At 37.6% G+C, this 14,873-nt stretch overlaps 1 protein-coding gene across 1 annotated transcript in view; it reads left to right on the top strand.

Annotated features, from left to right (window-relative positions):
* Positions 1–115: 115 nt before the first annotated feature.
* LOC113041674 (protein NDRG2-like) overlaps positions 116–14,873 on the top strand; it is a 32,833-nt gene continuing 18,075 nt past the window's right edge. Inside the window, exons 1-4 of the mRNA XM_026200330.1 lie at positions 116–630; positions 12,815–12,907; positions 13,802–13,843; positions 14,064–14,169. Coding sequence (XP_026056115.1) covers positions 12,833–12,907; positions 13,802–13,843; positions 14,064–14,169 — 223 coding nt within the window. The 5' untranslated portion in view covers positions 116–630; positions 12,815–12,832. The remainder of the gene's footprint in view (positions 631–12,814; positions 12,908–13,801; positions 13,844–14,063; positions 14,170–14,873) is intronic.

Raw genomic sequence — 14,873 nt, 5'->3', positions numbered from 1 at the left:
CTAAAATACATTAAGAGATTCGTGTATTTATATCCTCTGACGCAGCTCAAATCACACGCAGCTCTTGCTCAAGACTGCGGCGCAGCTGTAACCAGAACCTTGGAATGCGAACGCGTTTTGTTCCACCGGGCGACTCAACAACGGGAGCGAACCACTGCCGAAAACAGGGGGGAGCTGTTTCACAACAGCAGGCTTTCGTCGACTTTTAACCTCTTGTTATTGACTTGTTGGTGTGTTTCAGACAGGGATTTTATGTTGTAACACATACGCCTCATAACCGCCCTAAACAGCTCAGCACGGGCGACTCGAGCTCGATGAGTAATCCCGCGCTCCCCCATCCATAACTTAAGGCGACTTATTTGATTGACGGCTCCATATTTTTTTGTGTGATTTTTTCTCGCTGGCTCCAGAAAGGACAAAAACGGGGTAATACAGACAGAGAGGAAAAGAGGGAGAGAAAATAACAAACGCAGCTGGAAAGAAAGTGCGAGCTCAAGAGCGCTGGGAGCGACCCAGGATCAACATTGTGAAAAATACATAGATATTTCACAGACAAAGGAGTGTCGACTTTTGCTCATTTCTTTATTTTAGGGAACTTGGGCACGCCGACATAATTATTTTGCATAAGAGGTAAGTACAATCTCCTAAGGCTTTATAACAGCCTGTATTTGTGTTCGTGTGTAGGATATATATATATATATATATATATATATATATATATATATATATATATATATATATATATATATATATATATATATATAATATTAAGTTACACAAGCCCTCATTAATGTATTTTAATGCATGCAAAAATGTGTTTTGCTCATAATTTGTCACGATTTGTTGTGCATAATGTAAAAAAAAACGTAAATAGGCTATTTATAAACCATAAGTAAAATCTCCGTTTCAAAAGAACGGCACAAGAGACGTGACCCTAATCTTCTCCAGCGGCTGAAACTTGTAAACATAAAGCTGCATTCAAATCAGCTCGCTTTATACGAGCCATGACTGTGTAGCCTTTAGGTTGCACGCTTCACAGAGTCAGCCCACATTTCTGCGAGAGTTTTTGGGGAATTGATGGGCTGTGAGCGCGCGCCGTAACATGTGTGTTTACGAGCGCTTTAACTCATAAAGGTCTTTGTTCGTGGATTGTGTAGATCATGCGCTGGAGCGATGCATAGCTACGTGTTTTATTTAGTTGATGTGAACTTGAATTTGAAGAGGAAGACGCCTCCAGACCTGGGCTCTCCTGCGGTGCTGCAGACAGAGCTCTTCTCTGGAGAATGCGTGTCAATGTCAAAGGGAGGTGTGTCCCGCAGAGGCCTTTTCCAGAAAAGACTGCACGCAACAAACACGCACAACGGCTGTGTTCTGGAAACTCGTCTGGACTCACCGAGATACACCATTATCTGTCTGCAGAGTCTTCTGGCAGTTTATCTGGGGTCTTCAGTGACTCATGCAGTCATTAAAGGGATAGTTCACTAAAAAATAAAAACGCAATATTAACAATACTCTTTTCCTTACAACAGAAATGAGTATATTTTACTCGTTTGATTTCCGAATAACACTATAAATCTATATTCAGTCTTCTGAAGTCATATGATAGATTTGTGGGTAAATCGTCACCGCAGCACTCACATTATGACACATTATGACTGGTTATGTTGAAAAGTCCTTCTGAAGGCGTAATGTAAACACAATATCAGATTGGACCCTTCTTGTTGTTTTTGTGAACATTTAATTAGTGTTTGTCTTAATCTTTAAAAAGAAAAAAAAAAACTTGCCTTTAATTTAATTGGTCTGAGATCCAGATTACGTAATAATCTAATAAACTGCTTACAAATTGCTCGCGTCTGAAACGATTTTCCTTTTCAGGTGACGTCATCAATCCCTTGTTTTTAAACCCCTCCCCCTCCAACACAACCTCTCTTTTGGAAGTAAAACCCTTTGATTTTCTCCATGGTGTAGTGATTCTGAACAATTACTAATAAAACGATAAAGAGCTACAAGGTTGTTAGTCGATGCTATCTGCTTTCACAATGATCGATTTAAAATTAAATATTATGTCTGTAAAAAAATGTGAACCACTTTTATGTTTGTTAAGAAGATAAAATGGCTCAGAATGGTTCAATTTAATTGGATTTCTAGGTTTTAAGACTAAAATCTCAGTCTGGTCCTCACACACAACTGGCATATAGCTTCACATGATGCTGAATCTAGTGCTTTATTAGTATGGACTGTTTTTCTGCTGCTTTCTATTTTGAGCTTGACAGTGTGAATCACTTTCCATTTTCGTCTCCTTTTAATAAACGCAGGAAGACATGCTTGCAACAACATGAGTGCGAGCAAATGACATAACTCCATTAGGTGAACTCTCCCTTTAAAGACACCCAGTCTCTTAATGTGAAGGTCCTGTGATCTTTCACAACATCTCAGCTGTTCAGCCTGATGTAAGAGCAGCTGGTCTCAGGATCATTTCGGACTTGTTTGGGTTCTATTCGTGGGCTGGGCTTGTAAGGTAAAGAGAATCTGAACTCCTCCTCACAGACTGCAGACCTCTGTAACATCACAGCACTCCAGAGTGTCCTTCATGTGATTGTACAGCACCCGGAGAACAACACATCATCACTACACGAGCAAAGAGCAGAAGAAGAGATATTTTTAGACTGACTCAGTAGTGTAATGACTGAAGGGAGACCATCCATCTGGCAGCAAACTTTCATTTAGTGCTTTTTCTAACTTTCCATCTGACTGTGTGTCATGCAAATGTTCATTATTCTATCTAGCAATCTATCGTATAAGTAGTACTAGTAGTAGCGTTTTTTCCCACCAAACAATTCAACATAACAACAAAAGCAGAAAACATGACAGAGAAATCATGTAAAGTGTATAAGAGCACAAGCAGTGCAGTGGTAGACTGATGGGAAGGGTACAGGTGAAACAGAGAAGTGCAGAGTCACTGAGACGCGTGTGTTTCGTGGATCTGCTCCTGGTGGTACAAGGCTCCCTCTGTTCCCACTCATCCTCCAGCCCTTCAGCTCATGCTATTCTTGCTCTCGGTGGTTTCTCGCCCCATTCATTCGCTCACCTCGCTCTGCCCTCTCTAGCTTGTGTACATCTGAAGGATGAGGACAAATACTGGTCTGTAGGTGGATTTGAACCTAGATTCGTTAGACAAGAATCTCCAGTTTAGTGGAATAAAATGCTTTGCTGGTTGAGATTAGGACTGGCCAATACAGTTGATTACTGCAATATTAACAGTATCTTTGCAATAATTTTGATGTTGACGTAAAATTGACAATCATTATAAATATCACAATCATTGCAATGCACTTTTTGCCATCAATTTAGCTATTAATAGACTTGTTTTGTTATTTGGAGTTTAGAAGTTTCATTAATTTTCGTGAAACGCTTTAAACGCAATGCTTCATTGATTTAGGCTACCTCCACATGAAGCCTGAGCTTTCCCTATACAATCTTTTATTTTCCTTGTCTCAAGAAATATTTGCTTCCACATAAACCAAAGAACTGACACAAAACGATAGCATGTTTCATGCATTTAAATATCAAGTAGGATATTTTTTCCCCCTAAATGCTCTAGTAAAGACATAGTTATATTGGTGCATATCAATGAAAAAGTAAATGCTATATTTTTGGTATTGTGTAAATTAGCAATTTTGTAAATGTAAACTTTGTAAATTAGCTGTCCTGTAGGCTTCAGTCATTCAGCCATAGTTAATTAGTGCAACTGTCTTTAAATAAAGACAGTGTTGCAGTGTGCTGCTGATTTGGCTCCGCCCACATGTTGCTGTTGGTTGAGTGTTGCCATGTGCTGCTGATTTGACTCCGCCCACATGTTTCACCCACATGCTGCTGTTGGCAGAGTGTTGCCATGTGCTGCTGATTTGACTCCACCCACATGTTGCTGTTGCCATGTGCTGCTGATTTGACTCCGCCCACATGTTGCTGTTGGCAGAGTGTTGCCATGCGCTGCTGATTTGACTCCGCCCACATGTTGCTGTTGGTGGAGTGTTGCCATGTGCTGCTGATTTGACTCTGCCCACATGTTGCTGTTGGTGGAGTGTTGCCATGTGCTGCTGATTAGACTCCGCCCACATGTTGCTGTTGGCAGAGTGTTGCCATGTGCTGCTGATTAGACTCCGCCCACATGTTGCTGTTGCCATGTGCTGCTGATTTGACTCCGCCCACATGTTGCTGTTGGCAGAGTGTTGCCATGTGCTGCTGATTTGACTCCGCCCACATGTTGCTGTTGGTGGAGTGTTGCCATGTGCTGCTGATTAGACTCCGCCCACATGTTGTTTTTGACGAGTTGTCTCATGACTGTTACGCTGTGAAAGTAATTACAGAAAATCTTTTTGACGCAGGGTCTTCTTTAAAACACTGCAGTGGTGCAGAATTCTGGGTAAACCAAGGGTTTACAAAAGCGATGGAGTTTGAGGCGTCTTAGTGATCCTCATGACTGTGTCCGTAGATTACATCTGCATAATAAGATCTGGCTCTTTTCCACATGGTGACGAGCCTCCAGCGTGAAGGTCGTTCCAGGAGCGAGTTTGTGGCTCTTTAATGATGCACATCAGTTACGCAATGACACTTAATCATGTCGGATGTTTGATTCTCTGTAATGAGCCGAGTCATTGTGCTTTACTGAAAAATCACAAGTACACACTGAGCCGTAAAGATGGAGACAATCAGCAAGTCATTTGATGAGATTCCCATCCATCATTCTGCTGGAGAAAAAGAGAACAGACATGCAATAGTTGGCTGCTCTTTTCCAGCTGGTCTGATGAATGCGGCCCATCTCTGAGGGAAACCAGGAGTGAAGGAGCAGCAACACAACATTGAGCGCTTTGGCGTCTCTCAGTGTCTCCATGGTGGCTCGTTTCTGTTCTTTTGTCATCAAAATTTGTAGATGAACAAACACAGAGATGAAGCCAAGAGCAGAAGCATGAACACACACACTGCCCAGATCCACGGTGAGCAGCTGCTGATGGGAAGAGACTGGTTATTATTAATACTTGAAAAAAATATAGATTTTTTGCAAGACTTATTTTTAAGCATATTGGCCTTTTCTATTTTTTTGTGGTTAAGTCAGATATAGCTCAGTTTTTAGCACAGTTTACAGTGCCTGAAGCAGAGTAAACCCACACCCAACACAAGCATGTGCTATTTCGAATGATTTATTGTGACGTTTTATTCACACACACACTCTTTGTGGGTGTTTTCTGAAGCAGCTCGAGGTCTCTCAGGGCGTCTCTGCCCAACATGGCTGAACTCTTGAAATAGCCCTCAGTTAGCACACCCTCACCAGTAAACAGCACACTACACCGTGCTCACTACAGCAGGGACGCTCCTCCAAACACTCCTTCTGTGTTCTTTACATGCAGTGTTCAGTGCACTGTGTTCCTGATCGACTGTGAGGTGTTTTTAACTTTGTCAGTCTCTATCGTAATGTTTTTGTAAGGTTTCCAAGCTTTGCTCGAGGCTTGCATGGTGCTCGGCAGTCACATGTGTCCTGAAGTCTTGAGGAAAGTAATCCACACCCACATACAACTGCTGGCCCAGGAATAGAGCGGTCGCAACATATCCCAGTGTCCTTTATCATAGCACCTAAAAATACAGGCCAACCTCTAAACGTGTCCTGCCCTACAACCAAACTGAAACTCAAGCCGTAGATTACTAGAGAAGCTTGCTACTGAAAGACTTGTTTTCTGAGAAACCTGTGAACTGAGTTTCTGATGAAAGCAAGAGCAAATATCTGCCAGTGGGGTCAGAAAAATAAAAAGAAATGTTTTCCCTTTGAACAATCTTTCTTTTTCTGACTCCATTGGCAGATTATTATATGTTTTTTTTTCTTATTTCAACTCATTTAATTTAGATTATTATTATTTATTTAGTTATATTCGCCAAACGAGACTATCTTATCAATTTTCAAATTTGTAAAAAAAAAAAAAAAAGGATGTTTTACAAGTTTTAATTTCACATGATTTAATCCAGTGTTACTTACTGTTTAACTTTGTTTTTATTTGCGACCCTGAAAACCAGTCTTAAGTCTCTCTTGGCTATATTTGTAGCAATTGCCAGAAAACCTTTTTATGGGTCAAAATGATTTTTCTTTTATGCCAAAAATCATTAGAACATTAAGTAAAGATCATGTACCATAAAGATATTTAGTAAATTTCCTACCATAAATGTATCAAAACATAATTTTTGATTAGTAATATGCATTGCTAAGAACTCATTTGGACAGTTTCAATTGCCATTTTCTCAGTATTTACATTGTTTTGCACCCTCAGATTCCAGAATTTCAGATTGTTGTATCTTGGCCAAATATTGTCATATACTAATAACCCACATGTCAGTGGAAATCGTATTTATTCAGCTTTCAGATGATGTATAAATCACAATAAATAATAAAAAAAAGACACTTAAGACTGCTTTTGTGGTCCAGGGTCACATTTGTGAAATTTTCAGACAATATGAATTCTTATATTAAATAATTTTGCTTCTCAAGTAAGTGTACCTTTATTGAAGAATAATAAATAACAAAAAATAATAATAATAATAATTCAAAGTAGGAACATCATTTTGTTGCAGTTTTTAACCTTTTAATTATAAAATCACTTAATTCCCTTTCCAAGTAAATATAAAGTATGTATGTATGCATTGTGTATATATACACAAACAAAAAAAGACTGACTTTTTTCTTTTTTTTTTTACCTTTGGCAGGATGCTAGAACACTTTTATGGTGCAAACTGTATCAAAAGAAGGAAAACATGCATTCAGCATTTTTGTTTAACAAAACACAAATATGTTACTGAGATGTAACCGTTGCAAAATCAAGGGTGAAATTGTGTTGACCCAATATGAATCTTCAGTAATGCATGTGTAATCAGTAATCAGTGTAATCCTGTAAAACACACAGCATCCTCAGCTCTTGCTGAATCATTTTTCGGGTCGATGACGTACAATCCTCTTCAGCTTCCTGTCCTCTGCTTCTGATTGAAACCCTCAGTATCCTCTGAACCCCCTCCAGCGGCTCTCATCTGTCCCCTGAGCACTGCATTAATGAGATCAAGCTCAGCACTGATCCTAGATCAGCACAGCATGCCATCTGAGATGTTGGTTTGGTGCAGTCACAACAGAAGAAATGTCAGTTAGACAAGCTGAGATGCGAATAGCTACCGTCGGATCATCAGGATGGAATGAGAGGTAGAGTTGAGTGTCATCAGCATAGCAGTGGTATGAAAAGCCATGTTTCTGAATGACAGAACCTAATGATGCCATGTAGACAGAGAAGAGAAGTGGTCCAAGAACTGAGCCCTGAGGCACCCCAGTAGATGTTGAGATTTGGACACCTCACCTCTCCAAGATACTTTGAAGGACCTATCTGATAGGTAAGACTCAAACCACTGAAGTGTGGTTCCTGAGATGCCCTTTGCCAGTAGGGTTGATAGGAGGATCTGGTGGTTAACCGTGTCAAAAGCAGCGGACAGATCAAGCAGTGTAAGTACTGAAGATTTGGATTCTGCTCTTGTCAGTCTTAGAGCTTCAACAACTGAGAGCAAGGCCGTCTCAGTTGAATGTCCACTTCTGAAGCCAGATTGATTGCTGTCAAGGAGATTGTTGTGTGTGAGAAATGTAGAGACTTGTTTGAACACAGCTCTTTCAAGTGTTTTTGCAATGAAAGGAAGAAGAGAAACTGGTATGAATTAATTAATTATAATTATGAAATAAAACATTATTATTATGAGAATACAAAGCCAAAATTAAGTCATTGAGACAAAAAAACAAACAAAATGGAGCTAAAATGTCACAATGATGACATACTCAGTAATAATGAAGACCAAACCTGCTCCATCGTTCACCCGGAGGAACATGTTCTCGCTCAGATACATTTAGCTTTGCACAACAATAAACATCTCTGCCATGGGGTCAGAAGAAAGCAGCAGAAACAAGTTTATTTCTCTGACCCTGTTGGCAGAGTTTTTTCTAGCGTAAAGCTAAATGTAACTGAACGAGAACATGTTCCTCCGGGTGAAAGCTGGAGCAGGTTTGGTGTGATGGCCTGCATGTATTGAGCTGCAGAAGAGAAGAATGAATCACCAGCTCGTCTGCCAGCAGAGGTGTTTCTGAACGGGTCATGAGAGACACACACACAGATCTCTGCAGGGACCTGTTTCTGTCTGGATAAACTCTAGCACTGATGTTTGGAGTTATACTACCATTTAAAACTTTGGGGTTGATCAGATTTGTTAATGAAGAAGTCTTTTGCTCACAAAGGCTGCATTTATTTGATCAGAAATACAGCAAAAACAGTAATATTGTGAAATATCTTTACTATTTAAAATTATTTAATTATTTTTACTATTTTAAAAAAGGTGCGTTCTATGTGAATCTGTGTTAAACTGTAATTTATTTCTGTGATGTGCAGCTGTATTTTCAGCATCATTCGTCTAGTCTTCAGTGTCACATGATCTTCAGAAATCAGAATAATGTTGCAGTTTAATGCGTCCGTAGTGAATAAAAAAAAAAAAAAAAAAAAAAAAAAATTATATATATATATATATATATATATATATATATATTCATTTGACCACAAAAGGTGTTTTGCACAGTTTGCATGCAGTGTACAATCAAGCATTGAATTGTATTCAACATACAAATATAAACACCGTTATTCTCTAATATATTGTGAATATTGCAATATAATATTTAGAATAATTATGCAACATTTCTGTCAAAACACCAGCTAATGTGAGGATTAACCTGATTAACCCTGTGCTTTCCTCGTCAACTTAATCACGTTATTCGGGTCTCATAATGGTTTGTAACAGAGAAATAAATCTGTGTCAAATTCAGATGTGTTGCTCAACTTCCCTCAGCTTTGGGCTGCACAGTCAGAACCAGAGGAAACAAGCTTGCTGTCCAGTGCTTTGTGCAGATAAATGCATGCTCTTCTTACATGCATTTTGTGTGATACTGAGCTCTCAGTCTACGTTTTTCATTTAAATGTCCTGTTTTGGTAAAAAAAAAAAAAAAATGCATGCATGATAGAATTAAATGAGTAGTGCATGCTGGGAATCTCAACTTTTGAAACTTTTGATTGCATTTCCACAAAGTTCTTGTTGAAAGTGTTTGAGCTGAGCAAGACGAACCTGACAGAGAAGCGTTCAGCTTTGAGAAGATTGTCTTTTGCAGTGCTGGGTGTGATTTGAATATATCTGCATGTTCAGATAATATTAGCATTATTCTGATCTGCACTGGTGCCAGAAGACAGAGGGCTGTGTGTCATAACTGAGCAGCTGGCGGTTCGTATCGATCCGTTCACATCATCCATTAGAGTCCGTCAATAGACTCGTGGCCTGTTTTCAGTCCGCTTTCCCTCTCCATGCCATTATTCCTCTGAATGAGCTCCATCAGTCACTTCAGAAGCAAATATCATTTGATTTTCTGCTGTTTTCGTCACTGCTGATTGGAGTCATGAGACGCCGGGGCTTGAATTCCTTCAGCAGTGTGTGTTTACTGCAATGTCCTCAGGGGGTGAATCTCATGAAAACATGTCCAGGTTATATTTCAACACAAAAACACTAAAGAAAAATATACAAATATATTTTGCATTGTTATATGAAAATGACATAACATAATTACATAATACATATTTAATATTTTAAACATTTTTCATAATGACTAAACAATATTTCACACTTAAATTATCATTGGATTATTGTCTGAATATATTTTTCTATTCTCAATGCCATAACAGACTTTATTCTTCAGAGATGACGTCATACAAATTTTTTTTTCATTTGATTTTTCCACTAAAGTGACAAAGTCGTAACTGATTTATTTTTGACAGTTTTTTGTGAGATTCATCTCAAGCTTCCTGCACTGCTTTTTCTTTAATACATTTTTTATTTTTTTTTATTTTTTTATAATCTCTTCAAAGAAGTACACATAGTTTAGAACCTTCCTAAAAATAGGCTTAATTTTATTTTAGCCAAATATTTTATTTAGCTAATTTAAATATTGAATATTTACAATATTTAATATTATTAAATCTTATTTTACTATTTTTAATTTTAACCTTTTAATTTTATCACTAGATGTGGGCTAGACATGTTCTTTACAGGTTTTATGGGATTCATCTCAATCCTCCTACGCTGCTCATTTTTCTTTCACACATTTTCTGTCATTTTTTCCATTTCGTCCTGGATGTTGCTTTTTCTGTCGTTCTTCCCCGTGACAGACGGTCTCCCGCTGGTTTAACTGTTATCATGTGCTCCGAGATCGAAGTGACTCACTCTGAGACGAGGAGATGAAGAGCTGGATGGGAACGATGAAAACAGTTCCTCTCGGTCACATGACTGAACGTCTCTCGACTCGTTTATGACACATCATGCATCTGCAGCGGTGACCCGACGCTGATCAATAACACAGCATGATCAATAATACTGTCTGAAAACACAGCATGAACTCTATTGATCTCTCACAAAACCATGTTTCTCAGGATCAGGGTTTCTCACCCTTGGAAAAAGAAATGCACTTTTGCATACACAACAATATACTTTGAAATATATATATATATATATATATATATATATATATATATATATATATATATATATATATATATATATATATATATACTTATTGCAAACTAAATGTAATGTTTTTGGACATTTAATTGCATGCTATTTACAAATTACAAATTTAAATTAAAACCTATTGTAGTTTACCTCTATATTGAATGCAAATTATTTCAACTTTATCAACTAACCACTTAAGTGGTACTATGTGTAATTTCATAATTCTATTAATTTTAAAATAGAGTTAGTGTTTACATGTGCTTTAGTATGTTAGCCAACACATCAACATTAGTTTGAAAAAGCATGACAAAAATGTTTATAAAATATTATGATTTAATAATAAATCTAAGGTAAAACTTTTATTTTTAAATTATTTAAATTTGTACTTAAGTGTGCTAAGAAACAGCCATGAATAAAACTATAAGTACACTTAAGTCACCTTTTATTTAATTAACATTATATTGTCTGCAGGTACAGTTTAAAATATATATATAATTTGAAATGTACGTTCATGTAAAACCTTTTATTTGACATTATTTAGAAGTGTACATAAGTGTGTTAAGAAACTCTTTTTTATGTACACTTAAGTAACCTTAAATTTCATCAGTGTTATGCTTTTTATTTGACTGAACTTAAAAGTGTACTTAAGTGTGCTAAGAAACAGTAATAAAAAAACTAAGTACACTTAAGTAACCTTTTATTTCTTTGATATTGTATTGTCTGCAGGTAGTTTTTAAACAATATATGATTTAAAATGTACTTAAAAATAAAACTTAATATTATTTAAAATTTACTTAAGTTTGAAAGCAGTCATTTTACAGATGTTTAACATTTAATTTCATTAATATTATACTGTCTGCGAGTACAGTTTTCTTTTATTTTTATAACATAAATCACATAAAAAAATATGTGAAGAAGTTATAAAATCCTTGGAGGGTCACTTTTTTCACACAATAACACTTTGCATCTTTAAAGGGTTATCACCACCCTGTAACTCACAGAAAGTCTTCTCGTCTTCTCGTGGTCTTGTACTGTATTTTTCCCAGCGTGGGGTTAATGGACTGTAATGGATTTTCCTCCTGGGAGGTCTTTAATTTGTCACAGCTCTCACAGTTGGTGAAAGGCTGTGTTGTGTTTGTGAAAGTGCGCTGGCGAGGGTTGTTCTCCATCAGGAGTATTTTTAGCATGTGCATGATGATGCATCCGTGTGAATCCACTGACCAACTCAGACGAGACACAGCGATTGGACAGAGACAGGGCTGCTGTGGAGCCTGATCCTTCCTGGTTAAACCACAGAGAAGAAGAAACGGCCCCCTGAGGCCTGCACACACACACACACACACACACAAGCTTTATAGGCCGTGAATGCATAAAGAAGCAACATTACGCACTTTAAAAACCCCACAGAAGAGTCTGTTTTTCCCCTATATTGATGAATTGCTAAAGTCAGATGTGCTGCATGCAGGTTTATATGAGTCTACACTGAGCAGGACTGATGATTGGAAGAAAGCTTTGCTGTGTTGGTCTGGTGTTGCTGTATTCACTCGGGTTGTGGTTTCAGACCTTTGAGTTAGTTTGAAGCGATCAAGTGTGTTTTTTGATTCATTTTGGAAAGTAATTTGATTTTGCTCTAAACCATTTGTGCACAATCACTTGCAAAAAACTCTTTTGATTATTATTTTTTCCATTGTGGTCTAGTATAACGTGGTTCAGAGACAGTATAAGCACTGTTCTCTCTGTGTTTGAGGCTTAGTCACTTTACACATTGGTCTCTTTCTGTTTCATTAAAAAACCGATGTTGTGGAGACATATTGAAATGCATTCCTCCTCTCAGTGAATCACCGTTCTCCAGTAAAGATCACAGACAGTTATCTGGTCTTCACATTAGCACAACAAAACTAAAGACCTGGACGTTCATAATGTTGTCATAATGGCACAGGTTTGTTAAAAGAAAATATTTCTGGTGGCACTGCAGTTGAGTTTCTCATCATCTGTCTCTCTGTGTGCATTTGTTCTTGCTGTAATTTCTAATTAAGTTCAGTAAAGCCCAGCAGAGTCGTGATGGTCCCGCCGGAATGTGTGTGTGTGTGTGTGTCTGTGTCTCTCTGTGTGTGTGTGTGTCTCTCTCTCTGTGTGTGTGTGTGTGTTCTCGTTGTTAAGCGGCTGTTTTTAATGACAGTGTTTATGATGCATTCTTCTGTTTCAGGACATAGTAACGATCACCATGACGACTGAAATGCAGGATATCTCCATCACAGAGGAGAAGCCTTTACTGCCGGGTCAATCGGACGCTGTGAAGGTCAGACACACACACACACACACACACACACACACACACACACACACTTACCCTCTGCTGCCACCTGCTGCATGTTTGAAGACACTCAACATACTAAAGTACAGTATAGTGTCTAAAAAACCCTGGGATCATGATTTGTTTGGAGTAATTCACACTAACTGATGATCATGAAACAGCTCGAGATCTGCATAAATGCACACAATTTCAACGCTGCTTGGCTTTCAGAGAGCACGCACTAACATGATTGAGCTGTTATTTCTGTATCAGTGATGTTTGCTAAACCAGATCCCTCTGTTTAACCTGAGCGAGCCTCCAGAATGAACCTCGAGCACACACTCTTGTGTTTCAGACCTGAACGATTGCTCAGATCGTGTGTGTTTCTGACGAGAGTGTGATTTTCACTTGCTGCTTGACTATAAAACAGGTGGAAAAATCCCACAGGTGCACACTGAAAGATGATTAAACATATTTTGCATGTCAATTAGTTTATATGAAAAACAGCACATTTGCTTCAGAGACTGTATTTTTTTCATATAATCATTGGCACAGTTTGATAAAAACCTGACCAGTTAAGGCTGTGAAACTGATACTTTATCTTAGTTTTGCCTCAAAACCGTGGTAAAATCATGTTAATGCACACCTTTAAGAGGCTTACTGATTTTTTATTTTATTTGAATCTTTTTGTTACTTTTTATTGATTGCACTGTATCATTTTATTCATTATTTTATTTTATTTCCTTTTTTATTTGTTTTAATACATAACAATTATATGCATGGGTTTGTTAAATAATTGTGTATTCAATAATCTGCAAGCTGTTTCTTTGAACTGGAACTGAGTTTGTGGAGATGCAGAGTAAACGGAGATATTGAGATTGTGTGATTGATTTGATGCAGGACGTGGAGATCGCGGCTCGGATACTTCTGGATCATGGCCAGGTGAGTCACTAATGTGCTGGTAATGGACATGCATGTTTTCATTTTAAACATCATTCACCATTTTTACTGTCTATGATGTGTATCAGTAGCTGTTTGTTAAAGTCAGGTTTGGGTCTGGTTTAGGAGGTCACACTTGTCATGTCAGCTGTTCCTTCATCTTTCAGCAGTTATGCATAAGCATGATTTTATTAAAGGTTGACCTCGTGCTGTGTCTGTGCAGGAACACACTGTGGAGACGTCTCACGGCGTGCTGCACGTCACGGTTCACGGCGCTGGAAACGTCCGCAGACCGGCCATTCTGACCTTCCATGATGTGGGCATGGACAGTAAGTCACTCTCAAACACATTATATTCACACAAAGGAAAAAACAACAACACTTTTTAAAATATATACGCTTTTTTTGTTGTTGTTCTCATAATTACACTTTTAACTTAAAGCAGTAATAAACAGCAATCATTCTTCAAACCAGCAAACAAAGATATCAGGGAACCTTTTTAAAAGTTGATAAAAATGAATGGAGATTTTAAACCAAGGGTTTCTTTTACATTTGTTTTGATGCCCTAAATATAATGTTCCCTTTGCGATTCTTTTAAATCTTTGAGCATTTCTCTTCTTTTGCTCATCATGGCTAAATGTATTTGATCATAATACAGTATTTTTCTGAATTAAAGAAGAGCATTTATTTGACATGGGGATCTTTTGTATAATTGTAAATGTCACTTTATCATTTAATGTCACTTAATGTGCACTTTAATGCATCTTTGCTGAATAAAATTATTAATTTCTTCTTTAAAAAACTTACTTACACTAAACATTTGAAGGTATTATGGTTTTCTAAAAATATTAAGCAGCAAAATAAGTTTTCAGCATCAATAACTCAGCAGCAAATTATTATGATTTCTGAAGATCATGTGTGTGTGTGTGTGTGTGTGTGTGTGTGTGTGAATTTTTATTTTGGAAAGAAAATCATTTCCTGAGGTAGGTCAGTTTGGAGATTAGATGTTATAACAGTATCAGTTTAATATAGTA

This window comes from Carassius auratus, chromosome 23, assembly GCF_003368295.1.
Source record: "Carassius auratus strain Wakin chromosome 23, ASM336829v1, whole genome shotgun sequence".
Classification (NCBI taxonomy): domain Eukaryota; kingdom Metazoa; phylum Chordata; class Actinopteri; order Cypriniformes; family Cyprinidae; genus Carassius; species Carassius auratus.
The sequence above is the reverse complement of the archived record's forward strand: the minus strand, read 5'-3'. Positions and strand labels throughout refer to the sequence as shown.